This window comes from Ahaetulla prasina, chromosome 1 (assembly GCF_028640845.1).
Source record: "Ahaetulla prasina isolate Xishuangbanna chromosome 1, ASM2864084v1, whole genome shotgun sequence".
NCBI classification, from domain to species: Eukaryota; Metazoa; Chordata; class Lepidosauria; order Squamata; family Colubridae; genus Ahaetulla; species Ahaetulla prasina.
In genome coordinates, this window is record NC_080539.1 from 152,811,506 (window position 1) to 152,834,980 (window position 23,475).

A 23,475-nucleotide genomic window follows, 5' to 3' on the forward strand; every position below is an offset into this window, starting at 1 on the left:
TAGTCATTCATCAGGTTACCAGCTGAGGAAAATGACAAGGGAAACAATGTCATTCTGAATTATATTGTATTGTTCTTTCACAAAAGAATGCAACGCAAATATACGTTGTTCCAGGGTAATGTTGCTGGATCCAATCTGGGTCAGTCACCAGGACCAGAGGTTTAGTGTCCTGAGTTTTCAGGCTTCCCTGACAATGGGCTCCCATACGAATTTGAAAGCTCAAACCTCTGGTCCAGGTGACTGACCCAGATTGGATTCTGCAAGTAATCCTTTATTTAAGAATTTCTTTATACTTCTCTCCCCATCCCCTGATCGTGATGTTTGGATTACAAATTTGTAAGCAGGTCTGCTTTTTTTTTTTTAATTTAGTGTATCGGCTAACAAATCAGCTAAATATGCTATGAATATATGATACGGTATTTTGTTTTTGAGAGGCGACTCACTCATTTCAAGAACAATAATTTGGAACTAATGCACAAACTGTGAGCGACTCCTTTCACTCCCTGAATTTAATTTTGCTTTGTAGGTTTCATGTTCAGATTTTGTCCAGTGTATGATTACTGCTTGTATTCAACCTAAAATATTGGCAGAAACCTTGGGGTAGACTGGGCAGCTGGCTTGCTAAGACCTGGAAGCCTTTAGTCCTTGCCTTCTGGCTTGCGTTTACAGCGCCACTTGGCTCAGGAACAGGAAGAGGTGACAGCTGTGGTATGGGCAGATTGGGGTGAAGGCAAAGTGCTCTCCATCCAACAAGCAAAAGCCGTATAAAGCTCAGAACATGATAGAATGCTGATTATGAAAAGACGGCAGATGATAGTGAAATGTAGTAAAAGTAGGCCAAGTTATGGGGACATTTCCGTAACATATGTCACTTTGCCTGTAGATTATGGAAAGGCTCTCCATAATATAATTTCCTCTTGGACTTTTCCGTTATTAAGGAGAGGTCTAGACACCATATGGAGCTTCTGAGAGCTAGTTCAGAAAGGTGTAGTCCTGGTTCTTAGCATTTGGTTAATGCCGAAGTACTAAACTGGAACTGCATGAACTGAATAATAGCATTTTGGGTTCTTCTTCTTAGTTCTCGAATAAATAAATGAATCGGGATTTGTGGAGGCAAAAGAGAAAGGGATTCATGTGTCACAGTTACTCTTACTTAATATTGCAGAAAGGTTGCATGATTCTTCCCCAGTATTAAAAAGTAGGAATTATATTTTGAAATCTGGGTTTGCATCTGGGCTTGCATTGTCCTTCATGCATTAGTGTTGATACCCTGAGAGCAGTAAGCTTCATTGGCAAGGATTCTCCTCAGTAATCAAAACTTGCTTTCAGTGTCTGATTTTTCTTTTCTATGGCATCCTTTTAAAGATCATTATTATAATCATAATTTCATTCTGTTACAGATGAATGTATTTATAAGGAAACCAAACGTTCTTCAAAGTGTCTACTTATCTCTGAACTATGCAACTCAAATGTTTTGACCGTTCCCAATTGTAGACAACAGCATTACCTTACTAATCTTGATGATACTTTGTACTTCCATTTAAAATTGGTTGTGCTGTTCTGAAATTATAACAGTTAACAATTAAAGTTTAGGGTAAAGCATAATTTTATTGTTTTTCTCCCATATAGGACAAAAATAGAAAAAGAGAAAAAAGAACATGCTAAGTTACATGGAATGATTCGTACAGAAATTAGTGGGGCCGAAATAGCAGAAGAGATGGAAAAAGAGCGAAGATTTTTCCAATTGCAGATGTGTGAGGTAAAACATGGAACAATTTTTATTCTTCCCTAACACAAATGATTTGTGTTATATAAGTTTTGTGGGAAAACTCTGAAGAGAACTTTGATTTTTCTAGTTTTTATTTTGGGGTATTTCTTCTGATGGCACAATTACTTTCCATTTTATCCATGATAAACCAAACAGATTTGCAGATTATAAACCAGCCCCCTTACTCAAAATCTTTATATAACCATGTCATCCTCGGCTTAGAGGATTGTCTCTTTTATACATTTAAATTACCATCTGCTGCATAGTAGTGCTAGAAAATGAAATTTTCAGTTGATTTAGTTAAGCAGGGATGTTTAACAGCTGTTGAGAAAATACTGCTGATGCCTTAAAGAGTTGTAATGGCTCTTCAGCCTTTGGATTGTTCTGGAACAATTTGATGGGCTAATTTTGGTTTTCAACTTGGTTGTTCTTTAGGCTTAAACAATATAATGGTACCTCTCCTGCTGCTTGAAATTATATTTGGGGAAAAGATAGGGATTCCAGTGGGTAACTTTCTCCTCTTTTCTACCATTCCTGCTGTCTTCCCACACATGTCTACTAATTAAATTAAAAATATGGCATCATGTCTCAATCAGATCAACTCTTGTTAGCATAGTGATTAGAACTGTTTTGAAACTGCCTTGCAAATCTTGGTTTGGAAATAAACACTAACCCAAGTCTATCAATCTGAATGTGACCCCAAAAAATCAGTAAAAGAGTTCAGATTATAATATAGGAAATTGGTGCATTATAAAAGGGCAGAAAAATAAAGGCCATGTTGAGGACTACTTTTAGAGTAGCAAACTGAGGAATTATGACAAAAAGTTAGAACTGTGAGAATGATATAAATAAAGCAGAAGATGTCTCTGTAATTGTGAAGGAACGCTTCAGTTCTCTATTCCACTGTGTGCGCTTTGGGATTCTTCTGTAATTTTTTTCCCTGTTGTCTCTCATTTTTCACAATAATAAAAGAACAAATAACTTCATACTTAAAATGCCCGTTAGAAGAATCTTCTCAGTTAGGACACAAGAGAATTGTGGTTATAAAAAGTTTATTGCATCTCTGTGTGCCTTTATTGTTGGTGTTTTTTCGTTAGATTCTAAGATTAGTTAAGCAAAAAGAAATTGGTTGTTGTTCATCTGAGCAGACATGAACAATGCTGGGTGTTTGTGATAAATTATTTGTTTTAGTTTATGTGTAGATCAACAGATGATGCTGTTAATATGGCTCTGCACTACATCCTACAACATCTTGAGTCTCCAAAGACCTATGCAAGGGTCCTTTTTGTAGACTTTAGTTCAGCATTCAATACCATCATTCCAGACATTCTTCTAACTAAGCTAAACCAGCTACAGGTACCGGAACAGACTTGTAAGTGGATCACAAGCTTCCTAACAAATAGGAAGCAGCAGGTGAAGCTAAGCAAGATCACATCAAATACCTGTACAATTAGCACAGGGGCCCCCCAAGGCTGTGTGCTCTCCCCACTTCTCTTCTCTCTGTATACCAATGACTGCATCTCCAATGATCCATTTGTTAAGCTACTGAAGTTCGCAGATGACACAACAGTGATTGGTCTCATTCGAGACAATGACGAATCCGCATATAGACGAGAGGTCGAACGACTAGACTTGTGGTGCAACCAAAACAATCTGGAACTGAACACACTCAAAACCGTAGAAATGGTGGTAGACTTTAGGAAAAACCCTTCCATACTTCCACCTCTCACAATACTTGAAAACACAGTATCAACAGTAGAAACCTTCAAATTTCTGGGTTCTATCATATCGCAAGATCTCAAATGGACAGCTAACATCAAAAACATCATTAAAAAAGGACAACAAAGAATGTTCTTTCTGCGCCAACTCAGTAAGCTCAAACTGCCCAAGGAGCTGCTGATCCAGTTCTACAGAGGAATTATTGAGTCTGTCATTTGCACCTCTATAACTGTCTGGTTGGTTCTGCAACCCAACAAGAAAAACACAGACTTCAGAGGATAATTAGAACTACAGAAAAAATAATTGCTACCAACTTGCCTTCCATTGAGGACCTGTATACTGCACGAATCAAGAAGAGCCGTGAAAATATTTGCAGATCCCTCGCATCCTGGACATAAACTGTTTCAACTCCTACCCTCAAAGCGGCTATAGAGCACTGCACACCAGAACAACTAGACACAAGAACAGTTTTTTCCAAGGCCATCACTCTGCTAAACAAATAATTCCCTCAACACTGTCAGACTATTTACTGAATCTGCACTACTATTAATCGTTTCATAGTTCCCATCACCAATCTCTTTCCACTTATGACTGTATGACTATAACTTGTTGCTGGCAATCCTTATGATTTATATTGATATATTGATCATCAATTGTGTTGTAAATGTTGTACCTTGATGAACGTATCTTTTCTTTTATGTACACTGAGAGCATATGCACCAAGACAAATTCCTTGTGTGTCCAATCACACTTGGCCAATAAAATTCTATTCTATTCTATTCTATTCTATTCTATTCTATTCTAAATTATTTGTTTTAGTTTATGTGTAGCTTGTATAAAAGATATGTTTGTTCAATATAGTGATAGTTTTAGGTGGGAAGTGCTTTCTAGAGTGGCTTGCATATAGAAAATATATTTGAATTTTGGACACAGTCATATTTTTTATTATTTAAAGAAAGCGACTAACAGCTTTACTATAGTACCTTCTATTTAACAGTCATATGCAATATGTTTATATATGTGGGGCTGTGGGAGGAAAATAATGGATTCAAATACTTTACTTTGTGAATCAAGTGCCCAAAGCTTGCTTTATTTAATGAACACATAATTAATAATTAAATCAGTATTAAAGTATTTAATTATTATAAGTTTATTTATTTATTAAATATTATTTATTTATTAAGCTTAATAACTAAGGGAACCTTCTCAAGCAGCATATACTCTGCAGTGCCTATGCTGTTTGAACCAATTTAAAAGAATTGAATATCACTTGTTCGCTATTCTTAATTCAAAAAGAGTAAATATTTTTTTTTCCTTTATCAACAGTATCTGCTGAAAGTCAATGAAATCAAGATTAAAAAAGGAGTTGACTTGCTTCAAAATCTAATCAAGTATTTCCATGCACAGTGCAAGTATGTTTTTCATCATGATAATGATATGGTCTCTGAAAACACTCTTCTTATTAGTTTGTATGGCAGATTGCATCACAGATTTTTTTAAAAAAAAAATCCTGTATACCTCACCTGTTCATGAGATTTAAAAGGCTGATTGTTGTCTTAAGGATTTATTATTTCCAATTAAATGAGGCATAGAGTGAGATAATATTATGGCATATACTAATATTTCATACTTAATTTCCATCTGGCCACTTAGATATAAATCTTGTCATTACAAAAAGTGAAGCAGGTTGCTATTGGAGAATGCCAAAACTTTCAAAGTTTGAAATAGTGCAAGCAGCAAATATTCCTTAATTCAAAACAGATCCTTTGCATTTAAGACAAGTTTTTTCAACTTTGTCAGAAATGTTCTAACCACTCTCAAAGTGTTCTAAGTTCCAAAGAGTCCACAATGCATTTTGAGCTCATGTTTTATAGCGCATTTCTATACCATAATTTGTAGAATCAGTCAGATTACTAATTGGGATGAGGATTGAAACCTTACGCTCATTCACTTGGCTAAAATAAGCAAGGAAAACTGTAGAATTTTGATTTTCATCATCCCATCTTTGGGCATTATAGCAAAAGAACAATTTCCTTGTTAAAAATAGTGTCGTTTCAAACAAGGAAATTAATTCACTGAGATCAGAAAGAACACACAGTAATTCAAGACATATAGTTTAATCTGCTTGCATAATTGAGAATTTAGCATTGGCAATTTCTACACAGGTTAATACTATGGAATATGCATAACATATTATTGCTGAATACTTTTTCAGAGCAGGGAAAATTTGGGATTTTGACAATCTGTACTAGATGCTCTTACAAAATATTTGTCAAAGCCAGTCAGGAAATTCTCATTTATCAGAAGACAAACTTGCCCTCAGAGATGATGTCTGCCAATCCATGGAAATTGTGGGAGCTATAAGTATAATTACTTAAAAGATCATTCTGATGCTAGCGACTGATACTAAAGACTTGTATTCTTTTAAGACAGAGAACTTTTAAGGACAGGGAACCTGGTCAGAAACAAAGGAGGTGTGTATGTGTGTGTGTGTGTGTGTGTGTGTGTGTGTGTGTGTGTGGTTTACCCACGCCGGAGGATTTTAATAATTTTAATCTCAAAATATCAGATGCCTAAACAATCAGGAATATAGTATACATTTGTGTATCCTTTCTCCTTTGAAACTTTCTTTTCAAGAGAGAGTTAAAGAGTATAGGAAGTCCTCACTTAATGACTGTAATTTGAACTGGAGTTTCTGTCGCTAAGCGATGTCATCAACTGAAACATCACATGACTGCACCTTTTAGCAATGTCAATTTTTGCTAGTTCTGGTTGCGATCATAAGCCCAGAATTGTGCTGTCATTCGGCAAGGATTTCACGCTTCTCCTGCCCTGCCATGCTTGCCACTGCATCACCTCTACCCACCCACCCTATTTCTCCCTATCTCTTCCTGTTTGGCTGCCCTACATTCCCGCTGCCTTGCACTCCGGCTGCCCTGCACTCTGCTACGTCTCCTGTTCCGTGCTCCACTGCCTTTCCCATCCTGTGCCCCAACCTGCACTTCTGGCACCCTGCATTCTGCCGCTAGCCATTGCCGACTCTAGGGGGTGGTGCTCATCTCCGTTTCAAAGCCAAAGTGCCAGCACTGTCCGAAGACATCTCCGTGGTCATGTGGTCGGCATGACTCAACGCCAAAGGCGCACGGCACTGCCTTTCCCATCCTGTGCCCCAACCTGCACTTCTGGCACCCTGCATTCTGCTACACTGTGCTCTTCTTCCCCTGCACCGGAAGCCCAACCTTGTGCAGCCAAGAGCTGCCTTGCGCAGGGCCAGGCCAGGTGCGCCTCTTCAGCAGTGGGAGAAAGAACATGAGGGTGGCAGGGACAGAGGAGCGCAAGGCAAGGGGTGGCAGGATGGTGGAATACAGGACGGGAGGGGTAGCTGAGTGCAGGAGTGGCAGAGTCCCGGGGAGTTTTGATCATGTGACTGCACGGGCATTGCAGTGGCTGTTCTTTTGTGGACCAGGTGTAAGTACCATTTGTTCAGTGCTGTCATAACTTTGAACAATTGCTGAATGAATGATCATTAGGCGAGGACTACCTGTAACCTCTGATAGAAGACTATAGGTGGAAAATGTGGACGCATTATGGTTTGTCTAACCATAGTTTATGAAATAAACTCATTTGTATTGTGCTTATTTTAATGTGTGTGAATCCAGCCACTGAACTTTGTAAATCATAATTACAGCAAAAATGATACCACTATTGCTTTCCAGAATATTCTGCTAACTGGAGAACTTTAGGTAATTTCATTAAAATTAAGCAATTAAGCTTCAAGGGTTGGAGTGAACAAATATAAGATTATTGTTGTGATTGTAGGTTATAAAAATGTAGCATGATATGAAAAAACAAAACAAAACACAAATGCCGCCTGCATAAACCGATGTGCAACATACAAGGAAATTAACATTAACTACCCATTGCTGTAATTTTGATCGTATATATTTCTTTCTGAGCTTGCAAGAGCGTAGTAGCAAAAACAAAGACCCAACTGTTAACTAATCGAATTGCATCTGGAAGAAGATAATCCAGTCCTTTTGCACCTGATCCTTTAAGTTTCTCTTATCATCAGTATTTTTCCTCTGATCTCATAGGTAGGGCAGTAGAGGATACGGTGAATGATAGCCTCCACTTCGCAGGTGACGCAGGGACAATAGCGTCTATGGAGTGTTTGCAGGATGTCCTTCTCTTTCAAGATATGCTGAAGGCATAATCTGTGAGCGAATGGATGTAAAGCTTTCTTGAGTGGTGCACAGATAACAGTAATCAAATACTGGAAGAGGCTTCTATGTTTCTTGTAACTGGAGTGCGGGGGTTAGACTGAATACTTGGATCACTACTACAACAATGTCTCTACCGGCATCCCTTTTGAAGAGTCGATCTCCGCAAGTTTTTTCTAGTCCAAAATTTTAAGTTCTTCCATGGGAAGCAGGGAGTACAGGCAGTCCTCGGCTTATGACCGCAATTGAGGCCAGCATTTCTGTTGCTAAGTGAAACATTTCTTAAGTGAATTTTGCCCCATTGTGTGACTTTTATTGCCGCAGTTGTTAAGTGAATCACTGCAGCCGTTAAGTTAGTAACACGGTTGTTAAGTAAATCTGGCTTCCCCGTTGGCTTTGCTTGTCAGAGGTTTGCAAAAAGGGGGGGTGGATGGGAATCATGTGATCCCCCGACACTGCAACCGTCATAAATATATTGCCAAACATCTGAATTTTGGTAACGTGACCACGGGGATACTGCAATAGCTGTAGGTATAAAAAACAGTAATAAGTCATGTTTTTAAGTGCCATTGTAACTTTGAATGGTCACTAAATGAACTGTTGTAAATCGAGGACTACCTGTACAGTTAGAGAATGTGAGACAAAAGTTTGATACCTTTTTTCCCTGCCAATAACACAAGTAACAAACTTTATCTTGAAGTCATTCTAATTTTGGATACTACTTTAGCAGTGCAAACTGGACTTCAACAGAGGCTGAGGATAGCTCTGCCTCCGACTTAGATATAAGTAGCAAGTGTATCCTGGAAATAAATAAGGTTTATGAAATCCCACTCAGACCCCCAAAAAATGGGGACAAAAGAAAACTGCCTTCCACTGATACAACTCCTAGTCTTTGACTTGGTATGATGCATAAACTGATCCTTTGTGGACTATTTCTAATATATGTGTTTATTTAAAACATTAATAATAATAATAATAATAATAATAATAATAATAATAATAATAATAATAATAATAATAATAATAATATTTTTATTTATAGACCGCCCTTCTCCCAAAGGACTCAGGGCGGTGTACAGCCACAAATAAAATACAGAAAGAAAACTACAATACAAAACTAAAAACAACCCTTAAAAAACCTATTTAATTTGGCTACTTATAGATAAAAATATTCCCTCTAAAATTTACTAAAAAATTTAAAACCCATAAATCAATTTAATAATATAAAATTTAAGCAAGTCCAGCAAGATGAAATAAGTAGGTTTTAAGTTCGCGGCGGAAGGTCCTAAGGTCAGGTATTTGTCGGAGTCCAGGGGGAAGCTCATTCCATAGGGTAGGAGCCCCCACAGAGAAGGCCCTCCCCCTGGGGGCTGCCAGCCGACATTGCTTATATACTACTTACCATTAAAAATCCCAAAGCACTTTCCTTTTTAGCAAATCGTGATTAAAACTTGTTTTGTTTGAACTCAGCCATTTTATCCCTGGATTTCTGACTCTTGCCTATCTTTATGCCTATTAAAAGATTTCTTACTGCAAAAAATTTTAAATGTAGATATGCTGAAATCTTTTCACAAATTTTCTGATTTAGTTGTGGAACCCTTGAGCATCATAAAATGCATAAATGTATGTTAAGCAAAGTTAACACTTTGAATTGGCTAATCTTTTACGTCTTTTAGAAAACTTTGGATATCTTACATTGACTTTTATTAGTTCCTTTTGAAAAACTTTTTTCTTTCTTTCACAGCTTCTTTCAGGATGGTCTGAAAGCAGTTGAAAGCCTCAAACCCTCAATAGAAAAGCTCTCGACAGATCTTCACACTGTAAGTAGTGGAATATTCATCATATTTTTGGACTGTTCTCAATTTCTGAATTGGACTTTCTGAATGAACTCAAAATATTCATAAAACACAGAATTGTAAATTTCAAAACAAACCAGCAGAAGCAACAAAAACCATATTTATTTAAAGTTTAGAAACAAGAAACTAAATAATTTAAAGGCGGCTATATATGTTGGGGGAAAAAGACAGATTTTAAATTTCTGAATTGAAAAAGTTTTTTTTAAAAAAAGGAGAAACAAAATGTCTACATTTTTAAAAATTTGTCTCTTTTCTTGGTCTCCATATTAAGTGAAACAGCAACAGATATGTGGTGGTATTCTGCCTGGCTGGCTTTCTTTATTGGCCAAGTGTGATTGGATGGCCATGGTGATATAGGAAAGGATAAATGAATTGAAGCCAAGTGCATAAAAGATCACATTTCCCAGTACCCTATCTATGGACTGAGATCACATGGGGAGGCCTTGTTCATCAGATGATCTGGCAGTTAGGTGGCCATGAACAGGGCCTCAGTAGCAACGTAGCAAATAGCAGAGCTTTTTTCTGACAGAGGCATATCTGGTTCTCTTAAGACAGTGTCCCGCAACCTTTTGGGCACCAGGGACCAGTCTCATGGAGAGAGCTTTTTCCACAGACTGAAGGGGGCGTGGTTTCATATGCTGCCTATATCCTGCAGAAGGGGTTTAGCTTGTTTGCTTGGACCAGTTTCTGGCATGCTATGCCCAGTCACGGTCCACGGGCCAAGGGTTGGGGACCCCGCTCTAAGCCAGTGTTTTCTCAACCTCAGCAATGTTTAGATGTTGGCTGAGGAATTCAGAGAGTTGAAGTTCACATATCTTACAGTTGATAAGATTAAGAAACCCTGTTCTAAATTATCCTAATCCAAACAACTGAAGATATGCTTATTTATTCAGTCATTTGTATGGTAAAACCTGCTTCGGGAATATATTACCTAGATATTTTTAAAAATTAACCTTGTACACAGTTTAGTTTTTCATTGTCTTTTGGGTTTGGTGATTTCAGTTGTTTTATTAAATGAATTACCAAGGAGTGTGTTTAGTGTTCTTTCATACATTGTTGTGGATGGATGTAAAGATACAGACCGCCATGGCCTGGAAAGACAAAAAGTTTTGGGAAAATTCCAATCCTTTAAATGATGTTGCAGACTCATTTCTGGGTCATAAATGTCTGGGGATGAGATTAGTAATGGTCTACCGGAGGTTAGCGGTGTTGATTTGCTGAAGAGTAGTCTGTTTTCTGGTAGCTGAGCTTCTAGAAGTTGTTGTAATCTAATCATGCTAAAAGGAGCTACATCTTTTATACTAGTACGTTTCTAATCCAAGTAAAATGTATTGATTATTGAGGAGATTAAATATTAATAATGATAGTAAGGCGTAGACTACCGAGTCAGAATTTTGTCCTGTTGTAACCCCTCAGCATATACTTCTGTGCTCCTCCTTATTACCCCTAATTTTTTTAATCAAACTTTGATAAAGAAGAAGCTAGTTGTGATAACTGATTATGTGCCATCATGTTGGTATCAACTGTTAATGATCAGATAAATACATGTTTTTCTAGGACAATACAATAGTAACAATTAATTTTAATCCGAATTACTGCTGACAGGAAAAGGGAGATGAATTGCCTCCTCAGACTGCAAGTCCAACACTATTTTTCACGATGTCTAACCAAGATTCTTTGAGGAAGCCTACAGTCGAGACATGAGAATATTAGAATCCTGGCCCCATTGTGTTTCTTAGCAACAGATGCTGAGAACTATGCTGATTCTGCTAGTGAAGCCTTCACAGTAACTACTGATGCGAGTATGTTTCTGGTCTCTGAGTTGTTCTGTTCTCTAAAGGCAAGAAGCGTTTTCCCTACACCCATACAAAATGTGCATTGACAATTTTATTTTGAACTGTTATGTCTCCACTCCAGATAAAGCAAGTGCAGGATGAAGAAAGAAAGCAATTAATTCAACTAAGGGATATTTTAAAAACTGCACTTCAGGTTGATCAGAAGGAGGTGAGCATATAAACCGATACAATGTGCTGTTCAGGTTTAATGGAACAATTTACTGATCTATTGATTGTATGAGATTAATATACTTTACATTAGATACAACAAGATTTGTTCAGATTTCTTAGAACATTTCTGCATTGCTTATTCCTTTTGTACCCAAAGCCTTTCTAACTTGTTTTTAACTGGGGCACTGTCATACAGAATTGCAGTATTTTAAAACTTATTTCTGGGAAAGTTCAGTACATTGTTCTGTAGGCATTGTTAATGGCTTTTGGAATGGCTCCCAGAGTTCGTGCAAGCAAACAAACAAACATACAAACATTAACAAAACAAACAAACTTAAAGGGTTCCACTGAAAGTGTCAAATCTCTCTGCCTTTTTCTGCAAAGATCCCACTGGAGTCTTAGTCTTATATGTCTTTATATATAAAATCTTTAACTCCCAGACTCCTCCCAGAATTTATTTCAGAACTATAATTTTTATATTTGTGAAAGCAAGGGGAAATCATTAAGTATATGGTGAGTAATCACATTAACTGGCTAATTAAATTAGAAATTCTAATACATGCAATTTTTGTCCTGGCCTCACCCACTTTATACTCATCCCAATCATTTGGGGAAGTTCAAATCCTGGTATTTCCACTCAGAAACTCAGTTACATCAGCCTGTAAAAGACTGCATATTCTACCTTATCTATTAGATACAGACCCTACATTAGTGTTCATGGGTAGATCCTCTGCAACCTTCACCACACCATCTCTAAACAAGTTCCCCTCTCTCTGTCAAAGTTTTCAACCTATGGCTCTGTTGAAAATAATTACTGTGTCTAGCTTCAGAGAAGATTACTGAATCGGGGGGGGGGGAATAGTGGGACTATTAGAATTACCAGTATAAATGCATAAAACTTCATAGACACTCTAGGCGAGCACACAGCAATACTCCTGTAAATTAGGATTACTTTATTGGATTATAGTTTTAGTTGGAAGACTCCCCTGAAGGCTTCTAGTCTTTTCAGATTTGGATGAATCACCTGGACTTCATGAGTAGGAAACAAAATATTTAGCTGTTAATACATTATTAACTGCTGCTTCTGAGTGCTAATCACCTTGTGCCCACCCAAGTATCCTTAAACTTAATGTAAAGATTTTAGTACAGGTAGTCCTTGATTTACAACCACAGTTGGGATCAAATTATTATTAAGTAAGTTGTGCCTGATTTTACAACTTTTTTTTTAACCATGGTTTTTAAGCAAATCACTTCAGTTGTTAAGTGAATCTGGCTTCCCCCATCGATTTTGCTTGCTGAAAGATGATGAGCACATGTCCTTAGACAACCATACATGCTGGTTGCTAAGTGTCCGAATTTTAATCAGGTGATTGTGGAGATGCTGTGACAATTGTAAGTGCGTGTAAGTCACTTTTTTCAGTGCTGTTGTAGCTTTGAACCATTAGTAAACAAATGATTGTAAGTTGAGGACTACCTGTTCAGTGGTATCTGTTTAGTGGTATTTTGGGATACACAACTTTGAAACCTGAGCAAATAAAGAAAAGTATGCTTTCAAAGCTGTATATATATATATATATACAATGACTTGCTATGTAGTCTTCTGCTATGCTCTGTGCTATGTGTTTTTGCATTGCAACTGATCTACTTTTCTTCCTAAAATGCATTTGCCTTTTGTGACCGAAGTCTAGGAGAGTAAGTCCTTTAAATATTTTTTTATAAAAAATACTCTGCATGATTGTCACGTATGAAGAAACTTGTATTTTTTCTTAAGTGACCAGCATGTCAATGATTTCTTCTGTTTTGCATTTTCTGAGATCATATATTTAGTTATTTAATATAGATCAGTTGGACACAGGTTGAAAGTTTATACAGGCTACTAGTAGTAGTCTCAGTTCTTTTTATACTGGCACATCTGTAGCCAAAATAACATAAATCATATTCATATTAGCAGAATTCCAGAAATACCACCCAAAGACAAAAAAAAAAAAGACGAACACTGAATGAGGACTGAGCCTACATAATAGCATGGAATATTAATGGTTGCCAGTAACTGGAAGGCCAGCATGGGAGGCTACACAGAATCAATTCTTGATGGTCATTTTAGATTCGTGGGAGACCTCGTGGGGTACTGCCCCACAGGTTACTCAGTGCAAGATCTTATTTATTAAGTTGGGCTGTAGGAATCTGTAGGGAATGTTGCAATTGTACCAGCTGCCCTGCTGCATGGGAACCTCCCTGCTGGAGCTCCCTGAATCCATGGCCGGGTTGGTGGTAGAATTCTCCAGGCTTATGGTCTTGGGGGACATCAACTTACTTTTTTGGGGGGGTCTAAGTTGGGGGTCTAAGGTAGCTTGGGAATGATCTAGGCCCCTTTCAGTTGGGTTTCAAACAAGAATATGGGAAGGAGATGGCATTGGTCATACTGTTAGATGACCTCTGGTGGGAAGAGGATAGGGGTAGTATTTGCATCCTTACTCTTCTGACATTGCAGCAGCTTCAAATATCATTGATTATGATATATTTTTTGAACTGGCTCTGAGAGTTGGGGGTGGGCAGCACAGTTTTGTATTGGCTCTCTACCCTCCTCTGGAGCTGGTTCTAGTTAGTGTTGATAGGACAGGAGAGGCCCAGTCAGAACCCCCTACTTTGTGCTGGGCTGCATGGCTCGGTCCTTTCTCCCTTGCTGTTTATGAGCCACTGGGTAAGGTTTTCCCAATGGTTTGGGGCATGATATCACAAATATGTTGATGATACTCAGCTTTATATCTCCACTCCAAGTGGAGTGGATGCCCTTCCCAGTGTTCAGAGGCTGTGAGGGCCTGGATGGGATGCAACAATTTTCACCTCAACCCAAGAAAACTGAGTGGTTTTGGGTGTTCAGACCTTCTGGTTCCAGGAATCTTCCATTTTTGGTTTTAAATAGGTGACAATGCTTTAGACAGACCCAATGCAGAATATGGGGATACTCCTGGACTGACAGCTCCTAATTAAGGACGGGTACCTTGAAATGTAGGTGGCTAGAAGGGCCTCTGCATACCTTTGGGCTGTGTGCCATTTGTGCTCAACCAGGAAGCCCTGCTCACTGTCACTGATATGTTGTCTGAATTTCTTGAACCCCCTCTAATAGGACTGCCCTCAAAGAGCATTCAGAATCTTCAACTGGTGCAGAATACCACAGCATAATATTGCCATTTACTCACCATGTGTAACATCACTACTCCATGAGATGCATTGGTTGTCTGTGTGGTTCCGGGTGCAATTCCAAGTGCTGGTGATCACCTTGAAAGCTCTTCAGAACAGAACAGAATAGAAAATAATTCTTTATTCGTCAAGTGTGATTGGACACACAAGGAATTTGTCTCTAGTGCATACGCTGTCAGTGTTCATATAAGCAACAAGTAATAAATCATGATCATAAAATACAATCATCATAAATCATAAAATACAACACTCAATGATAGTCATAGAATAGTAAATAAGCAATCAATATAAATCAGAATAAGATTTTTTATGTCAAAATAGGATTTAATTTATGATTTTTAATAAATTAATTATAATATTTTTATAAGTTGTAAATCATAAATATCAACATAAATCATAATAGGATTTATAGAGGGACCCCCCCAATTGTTTTTATCCGTCTGATCTAGTCAGGTAGGATAGGCATGCTTTGGGTTCTATTGGCCAAAGAATGGCAGTCGGCAGGGCCTAGAAGATGTGTGCCTTCTCTACTGTAGCTCTGTCTTTATGGAACATTCTCCTTCTGGAAATCAGAATGGCCCAGACCACCCAGTTGGTCTTCTATAAGGCCCCAAAGGCCTGGTTTTCTACAAGGGCCCCAAGTGTATATAGGGACCCTTTTTTGGGTTATATTAGTGATTTGGGTTGTTTTTCTCAGCTTGCCTGTATTTTTAATTTTTGTAGTGTTTGTTATTGTTTTTATTCTGTTTTAATTCTGATCGCCACCCAGAGTTATTCATTAAGATAGAAATTGGATAACTAATTACATTTCTGAATGGGAGTATCCCAGTGGTGAAATCTGAACCGGTTTGATGGCTGCGCATACGCGCTGTGTGCGCGCATGCGCAGTGCGCACCACACACCAAATGCAAGGTGTACATGCACAGTGCACGCCAAAAGGAGGCAAGAGGTAAGTAGAAGAGCCTGTGCGGTGTGTGTGTGATCAGCTGTGGTGCACAATCTTTTTTTTTTTACTTTTAAAAGCATTTTTTTACAACTTATTCAGCCGAATAGGTTGTAAAAAATGCTTTTAAAAGGTAAAAAAAGGCTCTGACGATCACAGCTGAGCTGCACAATTGTCAGAGCCTTTTTTTTTACCTTTAAAAGCATTTTTTAAAACCTATTTGGCCGAATAGGTTGTTTAAAAAATTATTTTAAAAGGAAAAAAAAAAAAGCTCTGATGATCAGGCAGCTCAGCTGGCTGAACCACCCGCTGCCATCGCTACTGGATCGGCCGATCCAGTCTGAACCAGGAGCATTTCACCCCTGGAGTATCCTGCACTGAAGCCCACTTTGTTGAAAATTATTTTCTGTATCGAATTCCTCAGGCTTGGTTTTTGTTATTGTTGGAGTTTTCTTGTGTTTGGTGTTTTATTATGTAGAGATTAACAGAAATGCTTTATATTGTTTTTGCTGTGTATTTACTGCTTGAAATATTCAGACTAATGGTTGTTTATGAAAGATGAATCTCGTTTCTTGTGAGCAAAAGGCGGCTTACAATTTTATGAATCACTAGTCTCATTGCAAAATGTATACAATACGCTTGCAGCATAGCATTGCTTAACACAATGTAAGCCGCCCTGAGTCTTCGGAGAAGGCGGGATATAAATTCAAATAAAATAAAATAAAATAAAATAAAAATAAATAGCATTTCCAGAGAATTAGTTGCTGAAATTATTTTGTTTAGGAGAATGAAAGTCAGCCAAACTAGTTTGATAGTATACTAATCTGAAGTGTTAAACATTCATGTAGTTTCTTTCTTAAACTTGCTCTCTAAGTGAAACAAAGATGAATTGCCAGTAATTGTTCAGTCTATATACTAGTTTCATTTAATTGAAAGAGGCTTTAGCATTGCAAATATGGTTTTTCAAATTTGTGGGATTATCTCCCTATCGCATTTACAGCCAACGTGTAATTTAGGTGATGATTATGTTTGGGACTTGAATTGTTCATGATATATCCTTAGTAAACTTAGCAATTCATATTTCTTCAAATATGAATAATGAGGGTAGGAAGAAATGATTCTGAAATGATTGGATTAGCCTTCAGGGGCAGGATGGGCAGCAAACATATTTATTAAATAATAAAACTAATTACCCAAGCCACAATAATCTCTAACCACAACTCCTCTTGTAGGATTCTCAACTCCGTCAAAGTACAACATACAGTTTACACCAACCTCAGGGAAATAAGGAGCATGGCACTGAAAGAGATGGCAGCCTCTATAAGAAAAGTGATGGGTATGTACAATAATGCTGCAGTATTTTGAATTTAAAAATAAAAATTTCTCTAACAGCTCAAATTAATTTGCAATATAGATCACTCTGTCTCTTTTTATTTTTTAACAAAACAGGATCAGGAAGGTTTGGCAGAAGAGAAAGTGCATTGTTAAAAATGGCTTCCTAACTATTTCCCATGGTACAGTAAGTATTTGTTTATAGCATTCTATGGTTACTTATATAAAAAAGTCATATTAATCTGCAATTGTTTTTGTACGTCTAGTATTTCCGATATTTTTTCCAGAGCAGATGATTAGCAATTCAATACCCTTGATACGGAATTTGTTCATATTTTCCTACTTTGCTTGATGAGGAATTCTAAAAATAATTACATGCTTTATGTAATTATTTACATAAAGCATGTAATTATTTATGAATTAAGAGTGAAGTCTTAATTCTGGGCAAAAATGTCTTTGATACGCTATGACTGTTACATTTTTAAATCATTAGTTCATGTGCATTGTACATGTCCTGCACCAAGGATGAAAGAGAAATCTGCTGAATAACTTTTCAAGCATGATCATGGGAAAGATAGAATATTATTATGGTATCAGAAAGTCAGGCTGAGGAAATGGAGGTGCTTTATTTGGTGAAGAACGAGAGCTGATTTTTTAGGTTCTGGTTCCTGTATTTCAAGAAGGGCAAGTGGCCATATAGATAGCATTGTTAGAAATACATATATATATGGAGTATATGTAGGTCTTTGGTTATTCGGGTTTTCTCCCGCGTAAAATTGGAAGTGTCTTGGCGACGTTTCGACGAAGTCTCATTCGTCATCTTTGTCATAACTGCTAGTGGGGGTTTGAACTGATTGGGTGGGAGCTTGGCTGTGCTCTGATTGGATGTGGGTTTTTTTTTTGTGCTCTGATTGGCTGGGGGTGTGTCCTGTTTGGGTGGGGGCTTGGTTGTGCTCAAATTAGTCTGAGTTGCAGGGGGATCTGAGCTGGTGAGCTGCACTGCTGCTGTTTGGCTTCGTGTTCGTGGTCGTGCTACATCTTCGTAGTGGGTGTCAGTCTGCTGCATGTATGGATTGGAGGGGTTTGAAATGGCTAATGTTGCAGCTGCGGTCTGGCTTCTGGTCCTTGGTCGTGCTTCCTGATCAGTGTGGGTTTGGGTGTGCTTTCTGGGTGGATGTGTGGTGGTGACATCCTGTGTGGACCTCGTGAGTGTGGGTCTGGTGTCATTCCTCGTGTTAGGGACACGGTTGTCAATAAGGGCAGGTTTCCAAATGGCTGGTAGGCGGGAGGTATCATCTCGTTTGTTCATGCTGTGTGGGCATTTTTCTCGATGGCTTCTCTGATTATTCTGTTGTTAAAGTGTTCAGTTTTGGCAATAGTTCTGGTCTTTTTAAAGTCAATATCGTGTCCTGTGACTTTAAAGTGTGTGCCAAGATCACCACACACCAAATGCAAGGTGTACATGCACAGTGCACGCCAAAAGGAGGCAAGAGGTAAGTAGAAGAGCCTGTGCGGTGTGTGTGTGATCAGCTGTGGTGCACAATCTTTTTTTTTGTACTTTTAAAAGCATTTTTTTACAACTTATTCAGCCGAATAGGTTGTAAAAAATGCTTTTAAAAGGTTAAAAAAAGGCTCTGACGATCACAGCTGAGCTGCACAATTGTCAGAGCCTTTTTTTTTTACCTTTAAAAGCATTTTTTAAAACCTATTTGGCCGAATAGGTTGTTTAAAAAATTATTTTAAAAGGAAAAAAAAAAAAGCTCTGATGATCAGGCAGCTCAGCTGGCTGAACCACCCGCCGCCATCGCTACTGGATCGGCCGATCCAGTCTGAACCAGGAGCATTTCACCCCTGGAGTATCCTGCACTGAAGCTCACTTTGTTGAAAATTATTTTCTGTATCGAATTCCACAGGCTTGGTTTTTGTTATTGTTGGAGTTTTCTTGTGTTTGGTGTTTTATTATGCAGAGATTAACAGAAATGCTTTATATTGTTTTTGCTGTGTATTTACTGCTTGAAATATTCAGACTAATGGTTGTTTATGAAAGATGAATCTCGTTTCTTGTGAGCAAAAGGCGGCTTACAATTTTATGAATCACTAGTCTCATTGCAAAATGTATACAATACGCTTGCAGCATAGCATTGCTTAACACAATGTAAGCCGCCCTGAGTCTTCGGAGAAGGGCGGGATATAAATTCAAATAAAATAAAATAAAATAAATAAAAAAATAAATAGCATTTCCAGAGAATTAGTTGCTGAAATTATTTTGTTTAGGAGAATGAAAGTCAGCCAAACTAGTTTGATAGTATACTAATCTGAAGTGTTAAACATTCATGTAGTTTCTTTCTTAAACTTGCTCTCTAAGTGAAACCAAGATGAATTGCCAGTAATTGTTCAGTCTATATACTAGTTTCATTTAATTGAAAGAGGCTTTAGCATTGCAAATATGGTTTTTCAAATTTGTGGGATTATCTCCCTATCGCATTTACAGCCAACGTGTAATTTAGGTGATGATTATGTTTGGGACTTGAATTGTTCATGATATATCCTTAGTAAACTTAGCAATTCATATTTCTTCAAATATGAATAATGAGGGTAGGAAGAAATGATTCTGAAATGATTGGATTAGCCTTCAGGGGCAGGATGGGCAGCAAACATATTTATTAAATAATAAAACTAATTACCCAAGCCACAATAATCTCTAACCACAACTCCTCTTGTAGGATTCTCAACTCCGTCAAAGTACAACATACAGTTTACACCAACCTCAGGGAAATAAGGAGCATGGCACTGAAAGAGATGGCAGCCTCTATAAGAAAAGTGATGGGTATGTACGATAATGCTGCAGTATTTTGAATTTAAAAATGAAAATTTCTCTAACAGCTCAAATTAATTCGCAATATAGATCACTCTGCCTCTTTTTATTTTTTTAACAAAACAGGATCAGGAAGGTCTGGCAGAAGAGAAAGTGCATTGTTAAAAATGGCTTCCTAACTATTTCCCATGGTACAGTAAGTATTTCTTTATAGCATTCTATGTATACAGGTGGTTACTTATATAAAAAAAGTCATATTAATCCGCAATTGTTTTTGTACGTCTAGTATTTCCGATATTTTTTCCAGAGCAGATGATTAGCAATTCAATACCCTTGATACGGAATTTGCTCATATTTTCCTACTTTGCTTGATGAGGAATTCTAAAAATAATTACATGCTTTATGTAATTATTTACATAAAGCATGTAATTATTTATGAATTAAGAGTGAAGTCTTAATTCTGGACAAAAAATGTCTCTGATACGCTATGACTGTTACATTTTTAAATCATTAGTTCATGTGCATTGTACATGTCCTGCACCAAGGATGAAAGAGAAATCATCTGAATAACTTTTCAAGCATGATCATGGGAAAGAGAGAATATTATTATGGTATCAGAAAGTCAGGCTGAGGAAATGGAGGTGCTTTATTTGATGAAGAACGAGAGCTGATTTTTTAGGTTCTGGTTCCTGTATTTCAAGAAGGGCAAGTGACCATATAGATAGCATTGTTAGAAATATATATATATATATATAATTCTCCAACTTCTAATTTCATAGTTTGATGGACTTTTTCATTTGGGAGTTTGTATTTACTTATTTATAAATTGTAAAAAAAAAGTACGTTTAGTTCTCTCTGTACACCTGTTATGATGCTAATGAGATCATTCATGATCAGAGGTTTCTAAAAGCAAGGTCTATTTGTTATTATGCTGTCAGTTACTTTGCCTAATATAAAGCATAAATAACTGTACTGTTGATTGTGAATACTCAGACTTTATGTGAACAGAAATGCAACGTTATGATCAAATATATTGATAACGTTTCATTCATTCAAGTAGCATATTTCTGTTCCAATTTCCTCTTCTTCAGAAACATATTAGAAGAACTGATAATAGTAGTTTTGCAAAAAGTGTTGAATTCATACAAGCAATAATGATGTTATCTCAGAAGGCTCAGCCATGCATTTGCTGTGAACATCTGCACTGAATTCTTTATATGTGTAACTTTTTGCAGATTTGGTTCTACCATGATTTTGCAAGGTTTAATCAACATCTATGCAAAGACCTCCCTGATACAAACGTTTTCGCAATATGTGCATATGCACAAGACATTCTATGCTCATTTTATAAAAAGAAAAAAGCAGTGAACTCCTAACAACCAAATAAGGCTACCCTATATTCAATAATAGAATATATACTTTATAATTGTAAAAAAAAATCATTTAAATAAAATGATCTTGGAAGAACTTACAATTGATAAAAAATGAATAGTAATAATATAATTGAGAACAACTGCCCCAAGCCTTGATGCACTTGTGCTGTGCTGTGTGGTAGTTGGCTCCTCATGCAAACTCTCATGCCCACCCCCTGTTGGCTTCAGCCACTCCAAGCCTCTCTAACTTCACACTATACTTACACACTTATACACCATCACACACTCTTCCCCACTTGGCAGCCACTTACTTGCCTGCCAGCCTGTTTACAAGCTTTCCGTGCTTGTAACATCCTGTCTACTTCCTTACTGACTTGGGTTGTTGGAAGCCAACAGAAAGACATGAGGATGCCCTTGCTTAAAATGACCCAGGAACCTTGCTTAAGGATGGTAACAGGGACTGCCAGGATTGCTGTCATGAACTGATATGATCACATGGTTTCGCACTTTAGGACCACATCACTTAACGATGGAAACTTGTGTCCCAATTACTGTTGTTAACTAAGGACTGTATTGTAATGAAATAGCATTTCATTTTGTGCTGAGTGTTCCTTCTTAGTTTTTGAAATTAAAGGAATAGTAAACCATTTGATCGTTTTCCTTTTCAAAATGGTTTTCTTTTCTATTCACGTGTGTTATTAAGGTAGTTCATTTTTGAAGGATTGTGAACATACGGAAATTTGAACATACACCTCCTTTTTTTCATTTTTGGCTTCTTCCTCCTCATCCTGTATAGCGTGTAGCACAGCAGATTAGATTGTCAAACTATAATTAAGGAGTAACCACAGCAAGTACGCCTGGCTGATCCCCAAAAAGCTAAGGAGGACTGGATCTAGTACGGTAGTTGAAAAAACTTCCCGGAAGAAGTCAGCGGCCAACCATTTCTTGCCAAAGGCATGGAAGAAATCTTTAATTAAAAGTAATTGGTTTGGAGGAGAATTATTGTTCAGATGGACAGAACAGCACTTAGAGATCATGCTAAATAGGAAATTGGAAGAACAGCTCCAGGCAAAAGCATACAACACTGTACTTCCTTTCTACACCTGTAAGCCCTTATTTGGAAGTTTACCTGAAGTGTGAAATATTGTTTTCTTCCAAGCTGCTACAAAACTAGTTTCTATCATTCGTAGCATTCCTGTATGCATTTCATTAGAATGCAAATTCTTTTAAATGCAGTGGGTCTTCCTCCCAGATAAAATGATATGGATTAGAGCACCGCACAGCTTCTATAGTAGGTCTGTGTTTCAAAGGATCTGTGTCTCAATTAGAATATTTTTTTTATGATAACATGTAGGGTATGTTTTGTTTTTTGAGATTAGTTGTATTTTACATTCAATTTGCAAAGAAAAGTACCTTACAAAAGTACTGTACTTTACTTTCCATCCATAGATTACATCACTGATTCTCCAAGAAAGTTAAGATGAGGACTCAATCTTTTGGAGACTAGTTATTAAAAGAATGTCACTCATATTTCTTATTTTTCTCAGCATGAAATTGGCTGATCTCATTTAGGTACCCTTTTAATTATTAAAGAAATTAAAATAATTGAAATAATTAGTTTTTGTTTTTGTTTTTTAATTATTTTTTATTTACATTTATATCCCGCCCTTCTCCGAAGACTCAGGGCGACTTACACTATGTTAGCAATACTCTTCATTCTATTTGTATATTTATATACAAAGTCAACTTATTGCCCCCAACAATTTATGTCCAAATGATAATTTTATAATACGGTAATAATGTATTCAATTTTATATTTGCAATTAATTTTAAAATCAGTTGAAATACTAAAAACATCTATTCAATTTCCAGTTTTCAATACTGCTGCTGCTTTCTTTCTCCAGTAACTACTCATAGCTCCTTTTCCTTTTTGGATAGGTATCAGTCCCATTGACTTGATCAACTGATTCTTGACTTTATAATATAATTCCCAACTTTCTTTTACTCTCAGTTTTAGAACTTTTAAAATGCCTTGTTTTTCACTGGTATCTTGCAATGGTAATTTGCAGAAAGAAGAAATTACAATCGTGAGTTCTTTTCTTTCATACTGGCAGATTCTACCCATGCTCTAAGCTAGTCACTGTGGCTTCTAAACAATGGTTTAATGTGTATGCAAATGTGCACAATTGTTATCTGAGGAATGCATGGTGCCAGAGTGAGGGGGGGCAAGAATATGGGCTTT

The 23,475-nt window shown here is 37.2% G+C and overlaps 1 protein-coding gene across 2 annotated transcripts in view; it reads left to right on the forward strand.

Annotated features, from left to right (window-relative positions):
- ASAP2 (ArfGAP with SH3 domain, ankyrin repeat and PH domain 2) overlaps positions 1-23,475 on the forward strand; it is a 90,355-nt gene that overhangs the window by 34,992 nt on the left and 31,888 nt on the right. For both annotated transcript variants that reach the window (XM_058178200.1, XM_058178193.1), the window contains exons 6-11: positions 1,630-1,759; positions 4,814-4,899; positions 9,452-9,527; positions 11,481-11,567; positions 16,946-17,049; positions 17,163-17,232. In XM_058178200.1, the coding sequence (XP_058034183.1) occupies positions 1,630-1,759; positions 4,814-4,899; positions 9,452-9,527; positions 11,481-11,567; positions 16,946-17,049; positions 17,163-17,232 (553 nt within the window). The remainder of the gene's footprint in view (positions 1-1,629; positions 1,760-4,813; positions 4,900-9,451; positions 9,528-11,480; positions 11,568-16,945; positions 17,050-17,162; positions 17,233-23,475) is intronic.